Source organism: Phoenix dactylifera, chromosome 2 (assembly GCF_009389715.1).
Source record: "Phoenix dactylifera cultivar Barhee BC4 chromosome 2, palm_55x_up_171113_PBpolish2nd_filt_p, whole genome shotgun sequence".
NCBI classification, from domain to species: Eukaryota; Viridiplantae; Streptophyta; class Magnoliopsida; order Arecales; family Arecaceae; genus Phoenix; species Phoenix dactylifera.
The window spans coordinates 4,716,923-4,737,345 of record NC_052393.1 but is presented as its reverse complement, the minus strand read 5'-3'; the positions used below and the strand labels follow the sequence as shown (position 1 = coordinate 4,737,345).

At 39.1% G+C, this 20,423-nt stretch overlaps 2 protein-coding genes across 2 annotated transcripts; one reads left to right on the top strand and one right to left on the bottom strand.

The window, feature by feature from the left end:
- The first annotated feature begins 157 nt into the window (after nucleotides 1–157).
- LOC103721155 (translation initiation factor IF3-1, mitochondrial) lies at nucleotides 158–14,382 on the top strand. Its single transcript, XM_008811229.4, has 8 exons — nucleotides 158–646; nucleotides 740–836; nucleotides 2,313–2,380; nucleotides 5,338–5,436; nucleotides 7,183–7,239; nucleotides 8,748–8,816; nucleotides 12,467–12,535; nucleotides 12,787–14,382. The coding sequence occupies exons 1-8, from the start codon at nucleotides 413–415 to the stop codon at nucleotides 14,038–14,040; spliced, it is 1,947 nt and encodes a 648-aa protein (XP_008809451.4). The 5' UTR covers nucleotides 158–412; the 3' UTR covers nucleotides 14,041–14,382.
- Nucleotides 14,383–14,607: 225 nt separating this feature from the next.
- LOC103721154 (pentatricopeptide repeat-containing protein At1g20230) lies at nucleotides 14,608–17,947 on the bottom strand. The gene is made up of 2 exons (XM_026810039.2): nucleotides 14,898–17,947; nucleotides 14,608–14,828 (listed from the first exon to the last, which is right to left on the bottom strand). The coding sequence occupies exon 1, from the start codon at nucleotides 17,749–17,751 to the stop codon at nucleotides 15,484–15,486; it is 2,268 nt and encodes a 755-aa protein (XP_026665840.2). The 5' UTR covers nucleotides 17,752–17,947; the 3' UTR covers nucleotides 14,608–14,828; nucleotides 14,898–15,483.
- Between the last annotated feature and the right edge of the window lie 2,476 nt (nucleotides 17,948–20,423).

Here is a 20,423-nt window from a genome sequence, read left to right as displayed (position 1 = left end):
GAAAAGGGTAGTACTTTCTCTCTCTTATAAGGAAAGAGCGAGAGAGACGGATGGCCAAAGCTTAAAAACGGGTACCTTATTAAAGATTAACGAGTCATCTGCTTGATAAATCACAGCCCGTCTATTATATGCTCCCCAGCGCGTAAATCACGTGGAACTCCCCAAAATTTTGAGTCCCGACCCGAACGCAACATCTTTTCGTTGATCGCTCGTGCCGTCCTGTGCGGCATACCGTCATATACTTTCGATTCAATAGGTTATGTATTTCGTCGCCTAGGGTCCCGGGACCGAGGAAAGGCGGTTCTTTTCTCCTCTCGCGCCGCCTTCTTAGATCCTTCGCTCTGGTTCTCCACAGCCATCAGCACTTCCACCGATCGAGTCCGGGCGATTCGACCCCCTTCTTGAAGAACTAATGGCGCTTTGGCATCGAATCAGATCCACCAGGCTCGGATCCCTCTCCCACCAATGCCGGAGATGGTACTCCCCGTTCCGCGGAGCCGCCGGGGACGCCGGAGCTCCGGCGGCGGGCCTCCCGGAAGGGCGTTGGAGGTCGAAGGCCCTGGAGTGCCCTCTTGGGGCGCCGCCGTTCCGGCCCACCTTGGGCTTCGAGCACACCACCGTGAGATCCTTTGCAGCTCCCGTCCAGGTGGTCTCGGCTGTATTCTTTCTTGATATCCGCTGTTATGTTCTTAACCTATTCAGTAATTCTTATTTTTCAGTTTTCTTGATGGGATTTCAGGCGAAATCGAAACCAAAACCAGCCGCGGATGCCTCTGATGGGCCTCGAATTAATGGAGCGATCACGGCTGCGTATGTTCGACTTGTTACGGATGAAGGTATGCAGGCTTTTCAAACTTCTATTTATGATTTTCTATTCTTCTTGATATGGGAAGGGAACGGTTTTATCTGTTATCGATATCATAGACGTCGAGATGCTGAGTGAATTACCGGAATTGAGTTTATGAATCAAATTAGGGAGGTTCGGAAATTGCTCCCATCCGATACAAGGAGTTGTGTTATTTGGTGCGTTAGCAATGTTGCCTGAATAATGCAAGATGATTTTGTGAGTTTTCAACCTTCACTTGTCAACAAATATTGTTGAGATGATGTTAAATTTTAATATAATGGCAACAACCTTAGGATCAAGTCACGTTCTGGTTCTACTAATGTTTTGCTACCTGTATCGTGGCTTTCTATGTTGATCATATTAATTTCTTGCTGAGAAAAATGTATTATCAAGATGGATGATAGGGTCTGAAGCTGTGCTAGAATCGGGGCCGAATCGATTGCCCGGCAACACGGGTCGGTATGCCCTTGTACCGTTCCATGCCGGGCCTATACCGACACAGTAGAGGAGGGAGAGGAGAGGAAAAGAGAGAGAAGGGAGAAAGAGAGATGGAGAGAGATGGAGGGTGGCGGAGGCCTGCATGCCGCATGGAAGAGGCGGAGGAGGGGCTCTGCCTTCAGGTCCTCTGTTTCATTCGAACCAGAGGTCCTAGAGGGAGCCCTTTTTAATTTCATGATTTTTAAATGAAGTCGACAAGGCCCTCTCCGAAATCTCTATTTTGAATGAAACAGGAGACTTGGAGGCGAAGCCCCTCCTCGGCCTCCTCCACGCGGCTTGTCGGCCTCCGCCGGCCCTCTGTCGGCCGGTAGAGAAGCCAACCTCCACCATCCTCTCTCTTCCTTCCTCTCCCTTTTTCTTCCTTCTCACTCGCTCTATCTCTTTTTCTCTCTTTCCTTCTCCTTCTCCCCCTCCCCCTCCGTCAACGGTCTTTTGTTTCGGTTGTTGGAACCGTTCCGGTCCACCGCCGGTATGGCTTGGTACTTTCCGAATAGCCCGGTTCAGGATGGTTCTGCCGACCATGGTCTGAAGGTTTATCTATTGCTTGCTTGATATTCTGCGCATGACTGGAAACTTTCGAATATTTAGTCAGGCATAGAGGATCATCAAGATAACCATAAGTTTTAGTCTCTATATTAGCTTGGACAACTTTAAGGTGCTCCTATTTTCCAGTATAATTTCTAAAAAAAAAACCCACTATGCAGTCAATGGCAGATTAGGTATTAAGTAGTAAAGCAGCATGAGTCTACTATGACTACTATAGACTATCCTTGTCTCTGCAAGATAAATTTGCAGAGTTTAGAACCAACTATTCGACTTGGCAGGTTGCATATATTGCTCTTTCTCTGGAGGTTATTTTATATCACCTAAACCTATTCTCTCTTTTAGTTTTTATGCTTGTTCCAACTTTAGGGTAAACTTTATTATCATGATGATCTAAGAAGCACTTGTTTAATGTATTTTGCAGGGCATGGTATTGTCTCAATAAGGGAAGCACTTGATCGTGCAATGAAGCTCAAGCTTGACTTAGTTGAGGTAGACTGGTTTGCCCTTGATCTCAAACTCATTATATTTTTATGACCTTTAAAGTTTTTAAACCATGGTAGATATGTAAATAGATTTTTTTTTTTTTTTAAGAATATTAAGTCTCGATGCTATGTTGTTTATTTGGAATGAAGAAAATTTGTGAAGGAATGATGGACCAAAAAACCAATAACTGAAATGCTAGCATTATGCTTGACAGGTGAGTGTATATGATTTATATTGGTGTGACTTTATGAATTGGAATTTAATTCATCGAGGCCTGGGACATTTGCAACCAGCTGTCAACCTTATGTGAGCCGCTACACGCTGGTGCTAAGTTTTTGTTAGAGGTAACTTGTGGGCGAGAGAGGGCTGCCATGAACCTGAAAAGCCAGTTTGTATGCTAGAGGGGTAATCTTGTTGTTACACCATTTTAAGCTCACTGAGGGGTAATCTTTTAAACTATCCATAAATTGGTAGAAGCCTGGACAAAATATGAGAAAGCAAGATGTCATATAGGATTGTGCTCAGGTTTGAGAGGCACATTCAGAGTCAAAAGAACCAAATTAATAATGCAATCACCATAATAACAGCAAATCCAAAAAGGGAGTTCCTGTTATCTTCATCTTTTTTTATGAATTTGTTGAGAGTTGAGACATTTCCTTAATTTGAATTTCAAGTGCTCTTATGTAGGCTTGCACAGCATGTATTTAAGAAGACACCATTAACCAAGTTACACCAAGTTCCAAGGAAAGCTTCTCTTCACTGGGGGAAGCTGCAATCCGAAGAAAGTTATAGTTTAAAAATGTATATAGGGAAGTTGGGCTAAGGGATTGAGGCATATATGTTTTTCAAGTCTGGAGAAAGGGCATCTTCCTAAGAGTGCAGGAAATTCTTGATCTCTTGGTTTGCTACAGTATGGGCTTAAGGATCCTTCATAAGAATTTAAGTAACCAATGCCCTTTAGTCAGAATTACTGTGGTGATGATGCCTATGCGAGAAGCATGGGAAGTTGTTGCCAAAATGTTTCTGATTCTCTGTTTTATAGGGATGAAACAAGGCGAATTTGTTTTCCTGGTCTTTGTGAGTATTGTGTTTATGGAAATGAAATGTTGATCTCTCTCCTTTATTAAGAAGTGTTTCATTGTTGGCTCACTTAAGTACACCCCATCAAAGTTCAATATGTATCTTTGGTACTTATCATGAGATTTACGAGCCCTATATAATATTAGGAAGTGTAAAAAAAGGAGAAATCTTTGTTGTAAGACTCTTTGATCTGTGCTAAAGGTATTTACATCTTCTATTGTTTATGTTTAAGGTGCTGAATTTTAGTCTATTATGTATGCATGAAAAACTGGATTCACTGACTTGTTAGTTGGTCCCAACTCCCAAGTGCTAGGGTATGTTGGACAAGGTACATGTGATTGATGTATGGGGAGTGGCATAGGTTACTTGTGCAAGTGGGAAATGTTGACGACATTGTTGAAGATGATATCAGTTGCTGCTAGGTCATTTTGTGAAGTTTCTTCAATCCTTTAGGTTGCAAATGAACTGACCAGATGTCTTAACTATTTGACTCAACACACATACGTGCCTTTGTGGCATGCATACATGTGTTTATTTGCTAAGGAAGTCCAAAACAGGCTCACCATGGCATTCAACCAACATCTTATGAAAATTGCCATGTTGATCAGCAGCATATAGGACATTATTGTTAATCATCATCATCATCATGAACAACAACACTATCCAAGCCTTTCCGATTAAGTATGGGCCTTGAGTGGAGATGTATCCCTGGAAAGATTGAGCAGATTTTACAATTGGCTACCAACCTGGCATTAATCCTCTAGAATTTGGTGCAGAATTCCTGTCCAAGAAAAATTTAGGCAAGAGAGTGTCCTGACTAAAAATCTATGATAGGGAAATCTACCTTATTGAATGCAGTTTAAATGCAGTAAAGGAGCAATTCGCCAGTATTTCTGTCAACTTGGAAAGAATCTAGAGGACAGGAAAAACTCTTAATATGGGGATATATGCTGCTCATCCCAATGCCACAAATAAGTTAAAAGAGCTTTATGAAACATCATCCTGTTTTGGCTTTGCTATTAAATTTCAAAAATATGGCAATAACGGTAAGTGCATATGTCATGTAAATTCTAGTCCTGTGATGTTCTTTGACTTCACCAATACAACTCAACAACTTTTGTTTCATGAGCCTTTAATTTTTAATAGGAACTTCAAAGGACTTACCCCAAGCAACCACCTAATTGGTTTGTCTGCGGTATCCTCATATTTTTTTGTTCATAATAGTGCTCTATGTTAACAAAATCAAGAAAATATTTTTATGCTCCCACTTATGCACTCATCAGTCACTAATATGACCACTATCAGAATATTTCAAAATATTATCCTACTTTTGTGAGGTTATAAAAATAACATTATCATAATGCGCATAAAAAATAGTTCACTTCCTATAATGTTGTGTTGGTCAATATGTGCTTATGGAATGCTTAATATTGTTTGACATATGAGTTACATAATGACAATTTTGAAATTAACGTTTTATTGTCAGGGAGCAGCATGTTTTCCTGGTTCACCTGGATGATGTCTCCAAACTCAAGAAAATAAAAATTTTAACCGGGCTACTTATTATAATTTAGCATGTACATTTGACATCGGGCATTGGGATACCAGGGTTATGAAGATTAAGGGCAATGTGTTTGTTTGTTTCATGTTTTTGGTGCAATAATCTCTTTTCTGTGCTACATTTCTTCAATCTCCGTTAAGATATTGTTTGGCTCTTCTATTCTCTGATTATTTTTCCAGTTCTTTTCCTTTATTGGCGATATTCTTAGCCAGAACATGTGATAATCACTAACAGTACCTTTAGTTTTACCAAGGACTTACAACATATGCTTTTATTGTTGTTAATGGTTTGAAACCTGAAGTTGTTCCACTGGATGTTGTAGGTTCAAAGAACTGCAAATCCACCTGTTTGCAAGATCATGGATTTCCATAGGGAGAAGTACAAACAAGAAGTAAAGGAAAAAGAACGTGCAAAAACCAAGGTAAGGCACATAATCTATCTGTCCCAGTGATATATGCAAGGTAACTAAGTAATTCCTGTTTTGCGGGGGATTTACAATTGGCTGAGAAAGTTGAGAAAGTTTCATAGAGTGATAACAATAGGTTTATTCTTTGCTAAGTGCTAATTTATTATATAATTTATTGTGCAGAAAACATAAAACAAGTGATTGTTCTATCAAGAAAGCTAATTATTTGAAACTTAATCCTAAGTAAACAAGTAATTATACTTCTATGTCCTTTGAAGGCAAAGAATATTCATTCAGAGATATTTTGAACTTTTGCCGTTCAAATAGTCATGACCACAATCATTCAGCCTTGTCCAAACTAGCTGGTTTTGGCTTTATACATCCTCATTAACCAACCATTTCTATTTAGGACCACATGTGACATTATTTTGAGCTTGCCCATTTCTTTTGCTGATAACCTCCATCCATGTTACTTTAGGTCTTCTCCTCCTTTTCCTATATCTTTCAACAAAAATAAAAAGGATTCTTCCTTACTGGAGCTCCCTCATGTTTTTTTTTGTTCGTCCTCAAACTATTTCAGTCAATTCTTCCTTAGTTTATCCACAACTTATGCAACTCCTACAGCTCCTTTAACATACTAATCTGTCACTTTATCCTTCAATTTTGATAAAGGCTATCGCTCTGTCTTTGTCTTGCTGATTTATAAACCCTCATCTTCTAAATCTTTCTTCACAAATTTCAGTATTTAATCTTTTTCTTTTTTAAAAATCAATACTATATCATACGCAAAAAAAAAAAAAAAAAAAAAAACACATTCACATGGCACCTCCTGAATATTAGCAGTAAATTCATTTATGATTAGTGTCAAAAATATGCGCTTGTTGTTGATTCTTGGTGCATGCCTGATGACTAAAAAAATATACGCTTTCATGTAAACAATTCTTATTTCTTGCCAATGCTCCAACATGAACATGTTGTCTATGATTTCAATGTATCATTTATTTATATGCTTAAAGCCTGCTAAGTTATTTTTCTTGGTACTTTACAATAAGCTATCTCTAAGTTAAAGATCCTAATCATCTTTACTGCCAAAAAAAGGATCCTAATTATACTTTTTCCCCATTCTTTGCATTTTCCTATCAATTGCCTAAAGAAGAAGATAACATTTGACCTTTCTAGATGAAAACCAAACAGATCCTCTGATTATCATCATTTTTCTTGACCTTTGTTCAATTACCCTTTTCCTTAACATCATAAAGTGATTCATAAGTTTAATTCTTTGATACTTACAGAAATTATATACATCACTTCTATTTTTATAGTTAGGCATCACAATACTTCTATGATCATCTGGCACTTTCTTGGTTCTTAAAACCTTACTTGTAACTTTTTTACATGCTGATTGAATTGTGTGCTAGTCTCACCTATGAAGTTCCTGTATGTATCATTACATTTTACTTTATAATATTATGTATACCAAACTTGTCATTGACATTTTGGCTCAATTTTGTTCACAGTTGGTCATGTGATACCATATTCTTATTAGCTTACCCTAGGTAGTAGGCCAAACCGAATATTTTTTATATTATTGGCAGTAGAGTTCTTTATAACATTGCATACCTCAGATAACATAGAGTCTCACTAATGGCAAGACCTGATTCTACAACATGGAGTCAAAAGTTTGCAAGATTTATTATCTTGTCTTATGTAGCTCTCGTTAATATTTAATAATTCTACTATGTATTTGATTTTCTGATGCAGTCTGCACTCACGTTACGCGGCGGGGAGAACAAAGAGGTTCGCTTTAAAGCAAAAACTGTAAGTAGTTATCTTTTGAAACCCACTTTTATATCACATAAAGTAAATCTTAGTTAATAGTTGCATCAAAATTTAGTGTGACCTAAAGCTGTGATTAAAGTGTTCTTGATGTTTTCTGTATCAATTGATATGATTTTTGTATCCTGTAGTAACAATTATATTTGCTACTTTTGGTATTAGTTGAATGATCCTGTAACTATTGTTGATGTTTGTGCCAATGCTTGCATCATCCCTAGAGATGGCTGACATTAGCATTTCTAACAGTATGGGTTAGACAAATGAGTTCAGACATACAAAATGGAAGAGTCTGGCCCAGGTTCCGTTTTGCAAATGACTTTCTCTGGAGTCTCTTTAATGTATGCAGTGACAAACAAAGGCATTGTCGTTGGCTTGGCATCCATGCAAGAATATAAAGAAAATTGCATCATTTGATTATGTAGGCGAGTAGTTGTTCTAGATGTAATGAAGTTTCCTAGATCACAATGACCAAATAATCTTATGTTCATTCTAGATGCCTGTGACTGGTTCAGGAGAACGTAGTAGATGGATAGTTGTAATTCCATCAACTGAATGAAATGTCAATTAGTTGATGCACATAATTAGCTTCAGATGGAGTGTAGTATATGACTGTGATTTCATCAGCCAACCAAGAGAAGTATCTGATGGATGAGTGTGATTGTATCAACCAATAAAATGCTACCTTGTATATGCAATATATGCTACTTATCAAGAGGATGGAATTTTCTGATGGATGATTGGCTACAATCTTATCAGTCAATAGTGGAGGCAGTACGTGATGGATGGTTATGATCTTATCAGATGATGAAATTTGGGAATTATGTTTCATGACTATATTTTAAAGTGGGTCGTTAAATATAAAGCTTATATTTACTTAATATATAATTATTATTACTGTCTATTTGGATTGGAGTCTTAAGAACAGTTTACTTACTAAAGAATTGATTTACGTTTAGGGGCTTCATGAAATGGTTGATATCTGATCAATCAGAAAGCCATTCATGTGATACATAGTAGAAATGTCACCCAAATAGGATTCCATTTTGGTTAGGGTAAAGCTTGAAAGACTGCCAAAGTTCTCTTGAAAAGTGCATTGATGACCAATGATGGCCAAGAACTTTTGCAAATACGGTTAGCGCATGACAGATCAACATGCATCTATACTTTCCTAACAGTCATATTTGTCCAAAGATTTGTGTCCTGATTACCTACAGCATCATGTTAAATTTTGATGAGATATATGTAAATGTTAGAACAATCCAAATATAATATAAGACTATATCCATTTCTATGATCTGAACCTTTAGAGATGTCATATTTTCTCTGCTGTGCCCGGTAAAATTTATTTTGGTAATTGTATAGCTTGTCTTAAGCTGCTTCTAGTCAAAGTAGATTTGATCATGTCAAAGAAATTATTCTTTTAAATACATTAAGCTTTCTCTCTATGAATCTCTGATCTATATGGTTACCAAGTCACTTGTTTTTCCCAGGAATTGAAAGACCTAAAAACTAAAGCAGATCAAATTACAAGATTGATGGAGCGTGGTTACAGGGTGAAGGTATTGTTAATTATCTTCTCATTGTATTATGTAAATTTTCATATGTCTCATGGTTCGGCATTCTTGGGAACCTTTTTCTAATTTCATGTATTGAAATTAATCAAAGCTTCCCTTCACTCTCTATATCTTGCTTCTGTTATTTGATTGATTTTTTTTATTATCAGTTAAGCTCTTTCAGAGCAGTTCTGTTCATGGACAAGATTTAATAAGGTGATTGCCAGTGCGGTAATTGATTTTCGGCATTAAGTGCCATCGAACCCCCAAGATACCTAGGATGGTAATTGAGATTTAGTTGGGCCTGGATTATCCCTCATATCAATGCTCCTGTGCATAATTTTGTTGGTGGGTGCACTGTTGGCTTATGTTGCCCAAGGGATTTAGGTACCATACTATACTGGTCTGTAGTGGCTGTACTGCATTGAACTGTACAACTGATGGATCAGCGCTTGGTACACTCCTCGGTACCATACTGTACTAACATATGAAAGCAGGTGTCACCTTTGCAGTGCTGACACCAACTACCATACCATGCATTGGTATGACATATGGTGCGTACTATACTATACTGGCACCTGACTGATCCGTGTACTAGTCCTGAGAGTTTAAACAATTAAACCTTGGTAGATATATACCTTTTTACTGATTTAGCTTGTGATAGGATGAAGACAGCCAATATCAATATTAATGCTAAGACTTGTAATCTAATTACAATAAGAAAGTTTCTATGTTGATCAGTAGTTTGTAGAAAATTATTGCAAGTATTTGAAATTAGAAGCAATAATCATGTTGTAATTTGAAGATTTTTCTGATTATTACTGAAACTGATACCTTTGGTGATTTTTTTACCAAATGTTGGTAATGCTAATATTGAGCATAATACATAATAATGGTAACACCCATACTAACCCAGTTATAATTATAAAACCATTTCTGTTATCAGTTGTAATACTCTGATTGATTCTGAGAGTGTAATATTACCAACTATTCATCTAAAGGATATTAAGTAGTTAGAACTTTCTTGTATACAAATTCTACTAAAAGAAACTGTGGCCAATTTTCACCGATAAACATGTATCATCTGAATGGGAGCGGAGAAATACTAAGACTAATTTATTTATGTGCTGATGTATTATTGAGGCCTAATGTTGGTATTAGCACCAGCATGAATATTATTATAAATATCAAATTGAAACACTAAGATGGAACCTCTTTCTTCCACGTATGCTTGTTGCCATCAGGTGCCTTGGCAATTTCTGAAAAACCTGTACTGAATCATTAGTTTCGGTACACTTAATATTACGTCTCTTTTTTTCATATAAGGTCCAGTATCCCACAAGTTGTCAATCTTGCAACCTATTGTACTCTCAGGACTCTAAACTAGCATGGCTGATTCTGGTGCTTATCTTTAGGAATTATGTTTCTTGTGAAGGGAGAAAACCAAGTTATTTAAGCTCAGATGTTGTCACATTTGTTTAATGCATTCTTGTAATCTTTAGCAAATGATGTGCAATTATGTCAAATTCACACTTCCAAGTCCGGTATTTACTGATTCTCTTTCAGGGATTGAGCTCTATAGAGAAATATTGTAATACAAAATGTACACCGGGTCAATTTTATAATGTAGGTCTCACTTTGGATTTTTTTCGGAGCAGAAAGGGTGCAATGCAAGGTAAACCTATTGCACGAAACTACCCCCTGCACACCCACACATACACCCGCCACACAAGAACAGATATATACATAAATAAGAAATCCCAAAGCAATTGCATATAAATGGATTGGTGCTGCAGCTCTCGAGATTCAAGGATTTAGACTAGATGATTGCCATACGGGATCAAGTAATGCTATAGAAATTTCCAGATCAAGGAATGATAGAAATTTTGACTATCTTGTGGCTGCAAATTGAAGATTGAACCTTATTCTTCTGTAATGGTATTACATTCGTTTTCCATTTAATTATGGAAGGACCAAATTTTGACCACCTAACCAAGAGTAGTTCTGCTGTTTACTTGTTCCAACACAATTTGAAGAGTTAGGGCAGTTTAGACTTTAAAGTTTAGACAGTATGCTTTTTAACTATTTGTAAGCTTTGGATTAATTTAAGAGGCTACTTTTGGGCTATGTCAGATATGTTATTTCTTTTTTAATAGTTATGTATTTTTTAGGTCAGCACACAACCTTCTATGGATATTTAATCCAGTTGAGTTTGGAATTTGACAGTCTTTAGGTATATGTGATTGAGTTCTCTTTTGAGTAGGATCTATCAAAAAGTTTCCTGCTTTCTATCTGGTTTTGACTAGGAATGCTTTAATTGATTTTGCTTTATGCTTGGACTATTTACCTTTTTTTTGGGAACATAGATTTCCAAAACAAGCAAAAAAAAGAAAGATTATAGATCTCCCATGTATTTTGGCTGTGAAAACTCTGCCATAAGCCTTTTTGCATGCACCATATTCTCAAACAGTATGATCTTTGATTCATTCATTTGACCTTGCAGGAATTTTCCCATTGATTATCATGAAGACTCTTTTAACTTGAGTCCCTTCAATTCATCCTTTCAATTATCCTCAACATTGTTGGTGCACCCACTGATTCCTTTTGAAGTGCAAAGATTATCACTTCTAAATTATGTCTAGCAAGGTTCGTCATCTTGGTACTAGACCCCATACCGGTACCATCCTGTTACTGTGCCGGTACACCGGGTATGGAGGCTAGTTCGGCATAAGGAGTCCATACCACATACCCGTTCGGTACTGGTACGATCGGGTGTGCACCGGTACCGACCGATACGGTGAACTATTGTCCTGTAAACCATGTACTTGATAGTTTTAGGCTGTCTTTGGTTGTAGAATAAGTTAAACTTGGAGGAAATGGGTTAACTTACTCCTAACCGTCTTCACTCTGGAATAAACTAGTCTACCATGTGGGGTGGAAGAATACCTTATTCCATGTTAAGTTGAAAAGCAACTCTACCTACTTTTCAAAATACCCATGTTATTCTCGGAATGAATGGATTGCTTTTCTAGTTTTTGTGGGTTAACATGGACTAAGTGGAGTAAAGGGCACTTCCTTTCATTGGCCTTGGTGTTGGACCACTAAAGGATAGAATTCACATGTCTAGCGTCCACACATCAAAATTGTCATTTTAAGGTGCCTGTGGGAGGTTGGTGGCATGTTGGGTATGTCATGTTTGAAGTTCTCGTGGTCCTGGAGAATGCATTTATAGCTGAGTTTTGATGCTTTCGCAATCCTTAGATGACAATATTATTCCTTACAATTATTATAACATTTTGATTTTATCAGTCTATGATATATTATGTTAAAGTATGTTTCACCTTTTCTCGAAAGATCTGTTGTGCACCAGTACTCAGTCGTTAAACATATGTCTGCAAATTTTCTTCATTTTATTGTTTTCCACTCAAAGTATGACATTTAAACCGCCATTTTAAGCTTTAGGATCTGACAAGCAAATACAGTTAATTCAATTTTATTCTACCTGTTATTGCGGGTTCTGGTAGTTTTAGAGGTCCCCTAGGCTGTACTCACAGTGGTAGCTGTTGACAACACTATATAATTATCTTCTTGTTTAGTTATTTACTTGTACAAATACATAACTTATTTGATACAAATACATTCTTTATATGAAACAGTGTATGGCCATGCCCATGGGTAAAGAAGATGAAGACCTTGGAGACCCGCTATCACGTCTTTTAGCTCTGGTGACTACCATACTCCACTGATTCCTATATATTCTTCTTCTCTGTCTTCCTCCTCCTCCTCTTAAGCATAAGGTGGTAAACCACCAGTATATTAAGAGCTATTCTTGTATATTCATTCTTATCTTTGAACTGATACTTGGATGCTTACCAGTTTTAGTTTAGATTAGTTCAGAATTATAATAATGGATGTTTGATGTACTATATTACCTGTTAGACTTTAGTATCGATGAGCATTTTTTTTGGGAATACAGATAGAAGATGTTTCTGTTGTGGAAAGTGGTCCACATGTGGATTCAAGGCACGCATATGTGATAGTCAGGCACATCAAGTTCACAACAAAGAAATCTGGAAAGAAAGCAAGCAAGGTTCTGGATGCTGTGAGTAAAGGGATCCAAAGTCCTGTTCGTAACACACCTTCAACAGTGAGTAGCATAATCCAAGATGAGATGCCACAGACTGAAGAGGAATGGGAACCTACTGAGTGCAGTTCAGCAACTGAGGGTGACTATGACCAAGTAGAAGCAAACGCTCAGCATCTCACTGCTGAACCTACCCCATCATTAAATGAAGCATCCGATCGAGACTTCAATAAGGAAAGAGGTTGGCCGCGATTCAATGCAACCAATGATTTTAAGAAAGCATTTGGTTTTGATTCTAGAATGAAGAGTATTGATTCTGGTTTGGGTGGAAGTACTGGTCCAGTCTTGCATTCCCTTCCAGAAGATAATAGTAGTAAGCCATCAAATCAGAAATTTTCTGCTGCTTCGGTTGTTGGAGGCTTTCCAGCTTCTAAGCCTGGACTTGACTCGCTGAAAGCAAAAATGGCAATGAAAGAAGAGCCTTCTATTGTGGAGATCAATCGTTACATCAAACGAAGTGATCCGAAGGGGAGGTTCCATCAGACAAAACCGAGACAGGGAAGTGCAGTACCTGATATGGATCAAGGGAGGATGCCACCAGAGCCTACTAGAAGTGAAAGTCAACGGCATGATCAGGCTGATCAAAAGCAAAGACAGTTCCATCCAAGTAATTCTGCTTCACCATCACCGAGCTATGGAAGTTTCCGCATTCGAAGTGCTGCCAATCAAGGCAGATCATCTGGCAATAAGTCTGTTGATCCTAGTTCGTCACCACAAAGCTATGGGATTTTCAATGCTCAAAAAACTGCTGCTTCTGGAGATCAAAGGAACTTGGGAGATTCAAACATTGGCAAGTCCGATAATCCTGGTCTACGAAAACCAAGTTATGGAATTTTTACTAGTCTCGAAACTTTGCCCCAAGGTAGTCAAGCAAACTCAGGAGACGAGTCTGTGAGCAAGCCTGAAAATGCCACGTCACAGAGACCTAGACCTAGTTATGGAATTTTCTGTGCGAGAAAACCTGCTGGCTCCAGCGAGCAGGGGAACATGAGTGATGCGAATCCTGGTAAGGCCAATAATCCTAGCTCATCACCTCCAAGATACGGAATTTTTAGTGCTACAGACACTCCTTCCACAAGTAATTGAAGGAGCTATGAAGGTGCAACTTAGTATTTGGAGGGGAAAACCAATTAATCTCCATTGAGAATCCCCTGAATATTTCAAAAATTGGTAGTTGAGAGCCGGAGAAGAGATTATTTGTATGGCGGGCGGGCGGAGGCGGGGCGGGGTGGGATGGTGGAATATTTGGTAAAGAGAACCCCACTGTTACCCACCATAAGAGCTTTTTGATAGTGAATTCAGCAACTCCGAGTTAACGCGTAGAATGCACTACCACTTTATATTCATGTATTTATTCAGCTTCTTACAATTTATTCTTTCAGCATTGCTTCAAATGAAAACCCTATACAACTTTCATTTTGGTCGATATCATCAGATCTGCCATTATTTGTGCTTTTGAGAGAGGTGCTATTTTTATAACAATAAATCCTCACGTTCTTATATATGTTGCAAGTCAATGTGGCCTGCCTCTTAAGTCACTTTCTTTATCCAAGTTCGATTGACGATGGCCATAACAGTTGCAGGACCTCTCATAAGAGTCACGAAGTGTAGCAGCTAGCCATCAACATTGTTAACACATAAAAGATAGATACCTGATCAGAAAGTTTCAAGTTTTAACTGCAATAGCAAGAGTTGTGATAGCCACAGGCATGCCCTTGAACCAAATAAAACTTTATGAAACATTTGTCTAAACAAGTCCAAAGATCCACATTGATTAATCAAGGTAGGATAAGAATTGGGCAGCCAAAGAAGGATATCCTAGTAGCTCCAGTTGCAGAAAAGATGGTGGCTGTTTTGCCACCTTGATGATGATTCTGCGAGACAAACGGTGGTTTCAACACAGATGCTATAGGAGAGGTAGCTGAGCACCTGAGAAACCTTACCTGGACAATGTCACCTTATGACGCCGAGAAAAATTAGCCCGAAGATATCTCAGGTTGCCTGCTTGAGGATGACCTGATGCATCATGCTGGTTCAATGGAGAAGGTGAGGCAATAAATTCGTTGGTGGATGCACATCCTTCCCAATAAGAACAGGTTGAGACAGCCAAGATCTGTTTTGCTTCAGTCGCTGGACTCTGACCTTTCGCCCATAAGGCAAGGTCACACTTGAAACAATAGTAGCACAAAGCAGGCTGAAAACAAAGATCATCAACCAAAATTGGATGATCAAGGGCATCTTTTTGCTGCTGTCTTGGCTGTAAAAGAAGTTGGCCTGTTCAGGCTGCCGGTTGAGCTTCATTTTTTTGTTGTAGTAATGAATGGAAGAATTATATATGGTAAATCTTTGCTGTGAAGGGGCTTCAAAGGTTAACGCCTTGGTAGAGAATCCCCCACTGCATTACAAGCATCTGAAGCAAGACATTATGCTGCTTTCAAATTTGGTCTCTCTTTTGGCTTATGTTCCAGCATCAAAGAATCTTCCACTATCCCAAAGTTGCTTAATTTTTAGCTCAATTCTTGAGATAGCTCACCAATAATCCCCACAAGAACACACACCATCCTTGAAGTGATGGAACCGATTTGTATCTCTCACAAGTATCTCCCTTCTTTCGAAGCTTGATATGAATTTTATAGCAGCGTGACAGTCACCACAAACGCGGAGGTTCTTGATCACCCGAAGGGGCATTCCAGGGCTTGTATTTATAAGGCCTAATGCTATTGCCAACTTCTCACTATGCCCACACAAGATCTGCTCCTTGTCCTGCTCCTCAACATCTTGCAGGACAAAGTCTGTGCTTGGCAGGTATCCCAATCTCTTCATCTCCACGCTAAGCTTCTCCAGTCTATCAGCAATTTGGTTCATCTGAGGGTGTGACTTGTCCCCAGCTAACATCATATGCACCTTATTCTTAATCTCGATCCAACTGCAACCTGGATTTTTCCTCACTCCCATGCTCTTCATCATATCTCTGACCTTATCCACCCCATCCCACATGCCCTTGGCAGCATAAATGTTCGAAAGCAGCACATAATTCCCAGCATTTCCAGGCTCCAGTTCGAATAGTTTCTCTGCTGCAATCTCTCCTAGCCTCACATTGCCATGAACCCTGCAAGAACTGAGCAAGGCTCCCCAAATGCAAGCATCAGGCTCAGATGGCATCCCTCTTATTAAATCATAAGCCTCCTCCAGCTTCGCTGCACGACCAAGGAGGCTGACCATGCAAGCATGGTGCTCCATTCTAGCAGCAATCCCATGCTCTCGATGCATCTTGTAGAAGTAGCGCTCTCCTTCCTCTGTTAGACCAGCTTGGCTACAAGCTGAGAGCACACAAGTGAAGGTTATAAAATCTGGCTTCTGCAGACTCGTTTGCATCAAATTAAACAATTCCATCACAACTTTTGCCTTCCCGTGCATCGCATATCCTCCCATCATTGCATTCCAAGACACCACATTTCTCGACGGCATCGCGTCAAAGATTGTCCTTGCATCCCTTATTCTACCACACTTTGCATACATATCTACCAGAGCACTAGCCACATACACATCCTCAGAGAAACCCTTCCTCAGAGAGAAGCAGTGGGCTGATTTCCCACGCATCAAAGCCGCGATGTTGGCACAAGCTGGCAATAGGCATGGGATGGTTACCAAGTTGGGCTCCACCCCAACCAATTGCATCTCTCTGAACAGCTCTAGTGCTTCCATGTCCTTCCCATTCTGCGCGCAACAAGCTACAATCGAGGTCCAAGACACCACATTTAGGTTGATTCCTTGGTCTCTGAACTCCCTGAATGCCTGCAATGCATTGTCCACAAGGCCATTCCTGGAAAGCCCGGATACAAGGGCATTGCAGGAACCAACTTCCATCCGGCCCACCACATCAAAGACCCTGACCATCTCCTCTGTGCGCCGGCACTTCCCGTACATATCAATAAGCGCGCTCACCACACAACTATCCGATTCCAACCCAGCTTTGATCACATATCCATGGATCTGCCATCCAAAGGCAACATCCTCGATGTCACCAACCACAGGAAGAGTGCTCGAGACGCTCGGCCCATCGGGAATGAAGCCCTCCGCATGCATCCTCTGAAACAAAGTCGCTGACTTGTGAGAGTGCCCGCTATGGCTAAATCCAGCGATCAAACCATTCCAGGTTACCGAATTAGGCTCCACCCCCGAACAGCGCATCAGTCCAAAGAGCTTCATTGCCTCAACGACGTCCCCGCGGCTTGCGTAGCCGGCGATCAATGCACTCCAGCTCACGACGCTCCGCTGGGCCATTCTGTCAAAGACCCGGTGGGCGTCCACCGTTGAGCCGCATTTTAAGTACATGTGGACGAGGGAGGACTGGACAAAAGGGTCGGAGGAGTGCCCGGTGACCAAGGAGAGAGAGTGGAGCTGCCGGCCGCAGGGGAGGGAGGGCACGCCGGCGCAGGCCTTGAAGGCGGTGGGGAAGACGAAGGGGTCGGGGGTGAGGCCGAGGGAGAGCATGCGAGGGAGGAGGGAGAGGGCGGCGGAGAAGAGGCGGGAGCGGGTGACGGCGGAGATGAGGGTGGAGAAGAGGAAGGGGTCGGGGTGGGGGATGGAGTGGAGGAGTAGGGAGGCATCGGGGAAGCGGAGGTGGTCGGCGTAGAGGGAGAGGAGCTTGGTGGCGAGGCGGGCGTCGGCGGGGAGGTGGCCGGACTTGAGGAGGCCGGCGTGGGCTTGCTGCGCTTGCGGAAGGGAGGGAGATGGGTGGTGGAGTAGTTGGAGGAAGGAGCCGAAAGGGATGCTGAGGAATTGCCTCGACACCATCTATCTCAACTTAGAGTTGGCGCTAAAAGGTGTGAAACTTAACTTTCAAATAGTTTGAATTCTCGATTTTTCCATGCAAATAGAAAGTTCGGTGTAAGTTAAATCTTCTAACCATACCAAATTGGCCGGATTAAAAAATTCTAAATCATAAAGAAAGAGAGGAGAGTAAAAAAACAGTATATGAAGGAAAAGAGATAATTTTTTTTTTTTTGATACAACGGTAGCTCAAGCCAACCGCATGAGCGTTACCTTCAGCATCAAGAGAAATAAGATGGCATGAAGGGTAAGGGAGAAACATCGACAATTTCTTTTCTATAATTTAAAAAAAACAATGTGACAAATTAGTCCAGTCAGCATAAAATAATGATTTAAATTATTTACACCTTTAAAATTAAAAGAGAGAGTACCATTAATTGATAATAATAACTAACGACAATCAAGAAACTTCGGAGAGCACCCTTCCTCATTATCTTAATGAATCTGGTTGAGTTTGCCTCTTTGTCAAAAAAAAGAGAAAAAAAAAGGAAATAAGCATATGATGATCCTCTTAAATCAATTTGAAAAAAACTAGTCTTATATATCATACATGGGTTCCACAAGATCTCTTAATTCACCAAACTATTTTAAACTCAACCCTGAAGCTAGCTCTGACCTTCGTGCTGTATTTGGAATCCAATCTATGTGTTTCCTCCAACCCCGCTTCCTTAAATAGTTATCCTTTTTTTTCTCGAGTGGATCTCTTCCTATTTTTATTTTTTGTTGATTAGTTGCCTTCCAATCTTACTAATAGAATTTGTCAAGGGTTCCACCATTTTGTTTCTCTCTCTCTCTCTCTCTCTCTCTCTCTCTCTCTCTCTCTCTCTCTCTCTCTCTCTCTCTCTCTCTCTGTGTGTGTGTGATTGAGTGAGCCTCTATTTTCATCTTAGCTTAATGTCTCTATGTTTTTGTGGAAGCAACCCTTGTTGCTTTCATTGTACTCTTATTGAACCATCATGCTACATAGGTTTGCTTATGTTGTCAAAAAATAAATATTTAGATTTTCAACTCAAAAGAGAAATCTCGCTAGACCCTAATGCTATTCGCCTTTCCACTAATTAATTTTGATCCCATGTTCTTATATTGAAGCTTTCGCAAAATTATAAAAGAAACCAACTTTAGCATGATAGTCTGATTCATATCGGAGGATTTGACTCATTTGTCAAACATATTTTGTTGGAATTGGCATTCTTTTAGAGTTGGTAAAATATAATCCGACCTATTAATCTAACTCGTATTTAACCTATAATAAGCAGTTTTGGATTTGAACTGAATATATTCAAGTCAAATAGGTCGACCTATTTAAACTATTTAATAATCAAGTAGGATCTAAGTCCCAACTTCTTGTCCCATTTAGCCCATTTAATAATCAGGTTGGGTCGGGTTAAGCAGGTTAGGTAGGTTGCTTATTTATAAAATAGGTTAATAGGTTAGCATGTTATATAGGTTAACAAATTAATAGGTTATATATTTATTAAATAGGTTAAGTAGGTCTAGTTGGAACCTATTTATTGAATATTCATGTTTCAGATTATGAATTGTTTAACAAATATGTTAGGTTCAAATTTGGAATTTTCTAACTCGACTTGATTGCCAGCATAAACTATCTTGAACATGCCACTTTTTGCCAAGGGCTTAGGATCAAAGCTGGAGAGAAAAGTTTGGGATGCTTGAGTGAAATTAAATTCACTTGTCCAAGTTTAACTTACTCACAAGTTCCACATTGTCCATTTTTATAGTAAAATTTACAAGACGATTTTTGGTAATGTTTTTTTTTCCAAGTACATTTACATACTATATTTTCATTTCGTTTTTTTTGGTACATTTATCATCTACCATTTCTCGCATTATTTCTTTGAACATAATATATTACATTTACTCTAGCAAATTATATTGTTTAAATTATAAAAAGGAAAAGAATTGAAATCTCAGATAGAATTTCTTAAGCAAAGAGGAAACTAATGCCTAATTCTCTTAGTTAACTGCCATTTTAAAGAGTTGCTTGGATATTGAGTTATTATTTCCCATGTCAGGCATGTGTAAAGCTTCACAATTGATGGATGGAAGGATTGTTTTTATATTCTTTATATTTACCTGTTGTTGTAGGTTGTGGTGCCCAGCTTCATTGGGCTTTCTGAACATTAGATGAGTGAAGGTAGATGTGGAGGGATGAAAAACATTTGAATAGAGAAAGACAAGGTTAGACAAAAATTACTTCACTGCTGCTGCTATACTCTTGCAGTTTAACTATGTAGGTGATGTAAGTTAAATTATACATCGAAGACTTTCATATTGATATTATCTTTAATCTGATTAGTTCTCAAAAAAGATGATCCCATGCTTGTGTTTGGCATGTAAATGCATATGACTAAAAGCATTATGGGACCTTTTGTTTGCCGATTCTATTGGGTGTATTCGTACCCGTGATATATGAAATGTCCGTTTCAGCAAAAAATAAAATAAAATAAAAATGCATATGACTAGAAGCATGAATTGCCAAAGTCTCCATCCAACTGAAAGATTTTTTTTTAAAAATTTTTACATCAATTTGATAAGTTAACCAGACTAGGGGCAATGTATTTAGCAAAAGAGAGCATTTTTATATTTCGCAAAACTGCCAACATTAAACGAATACA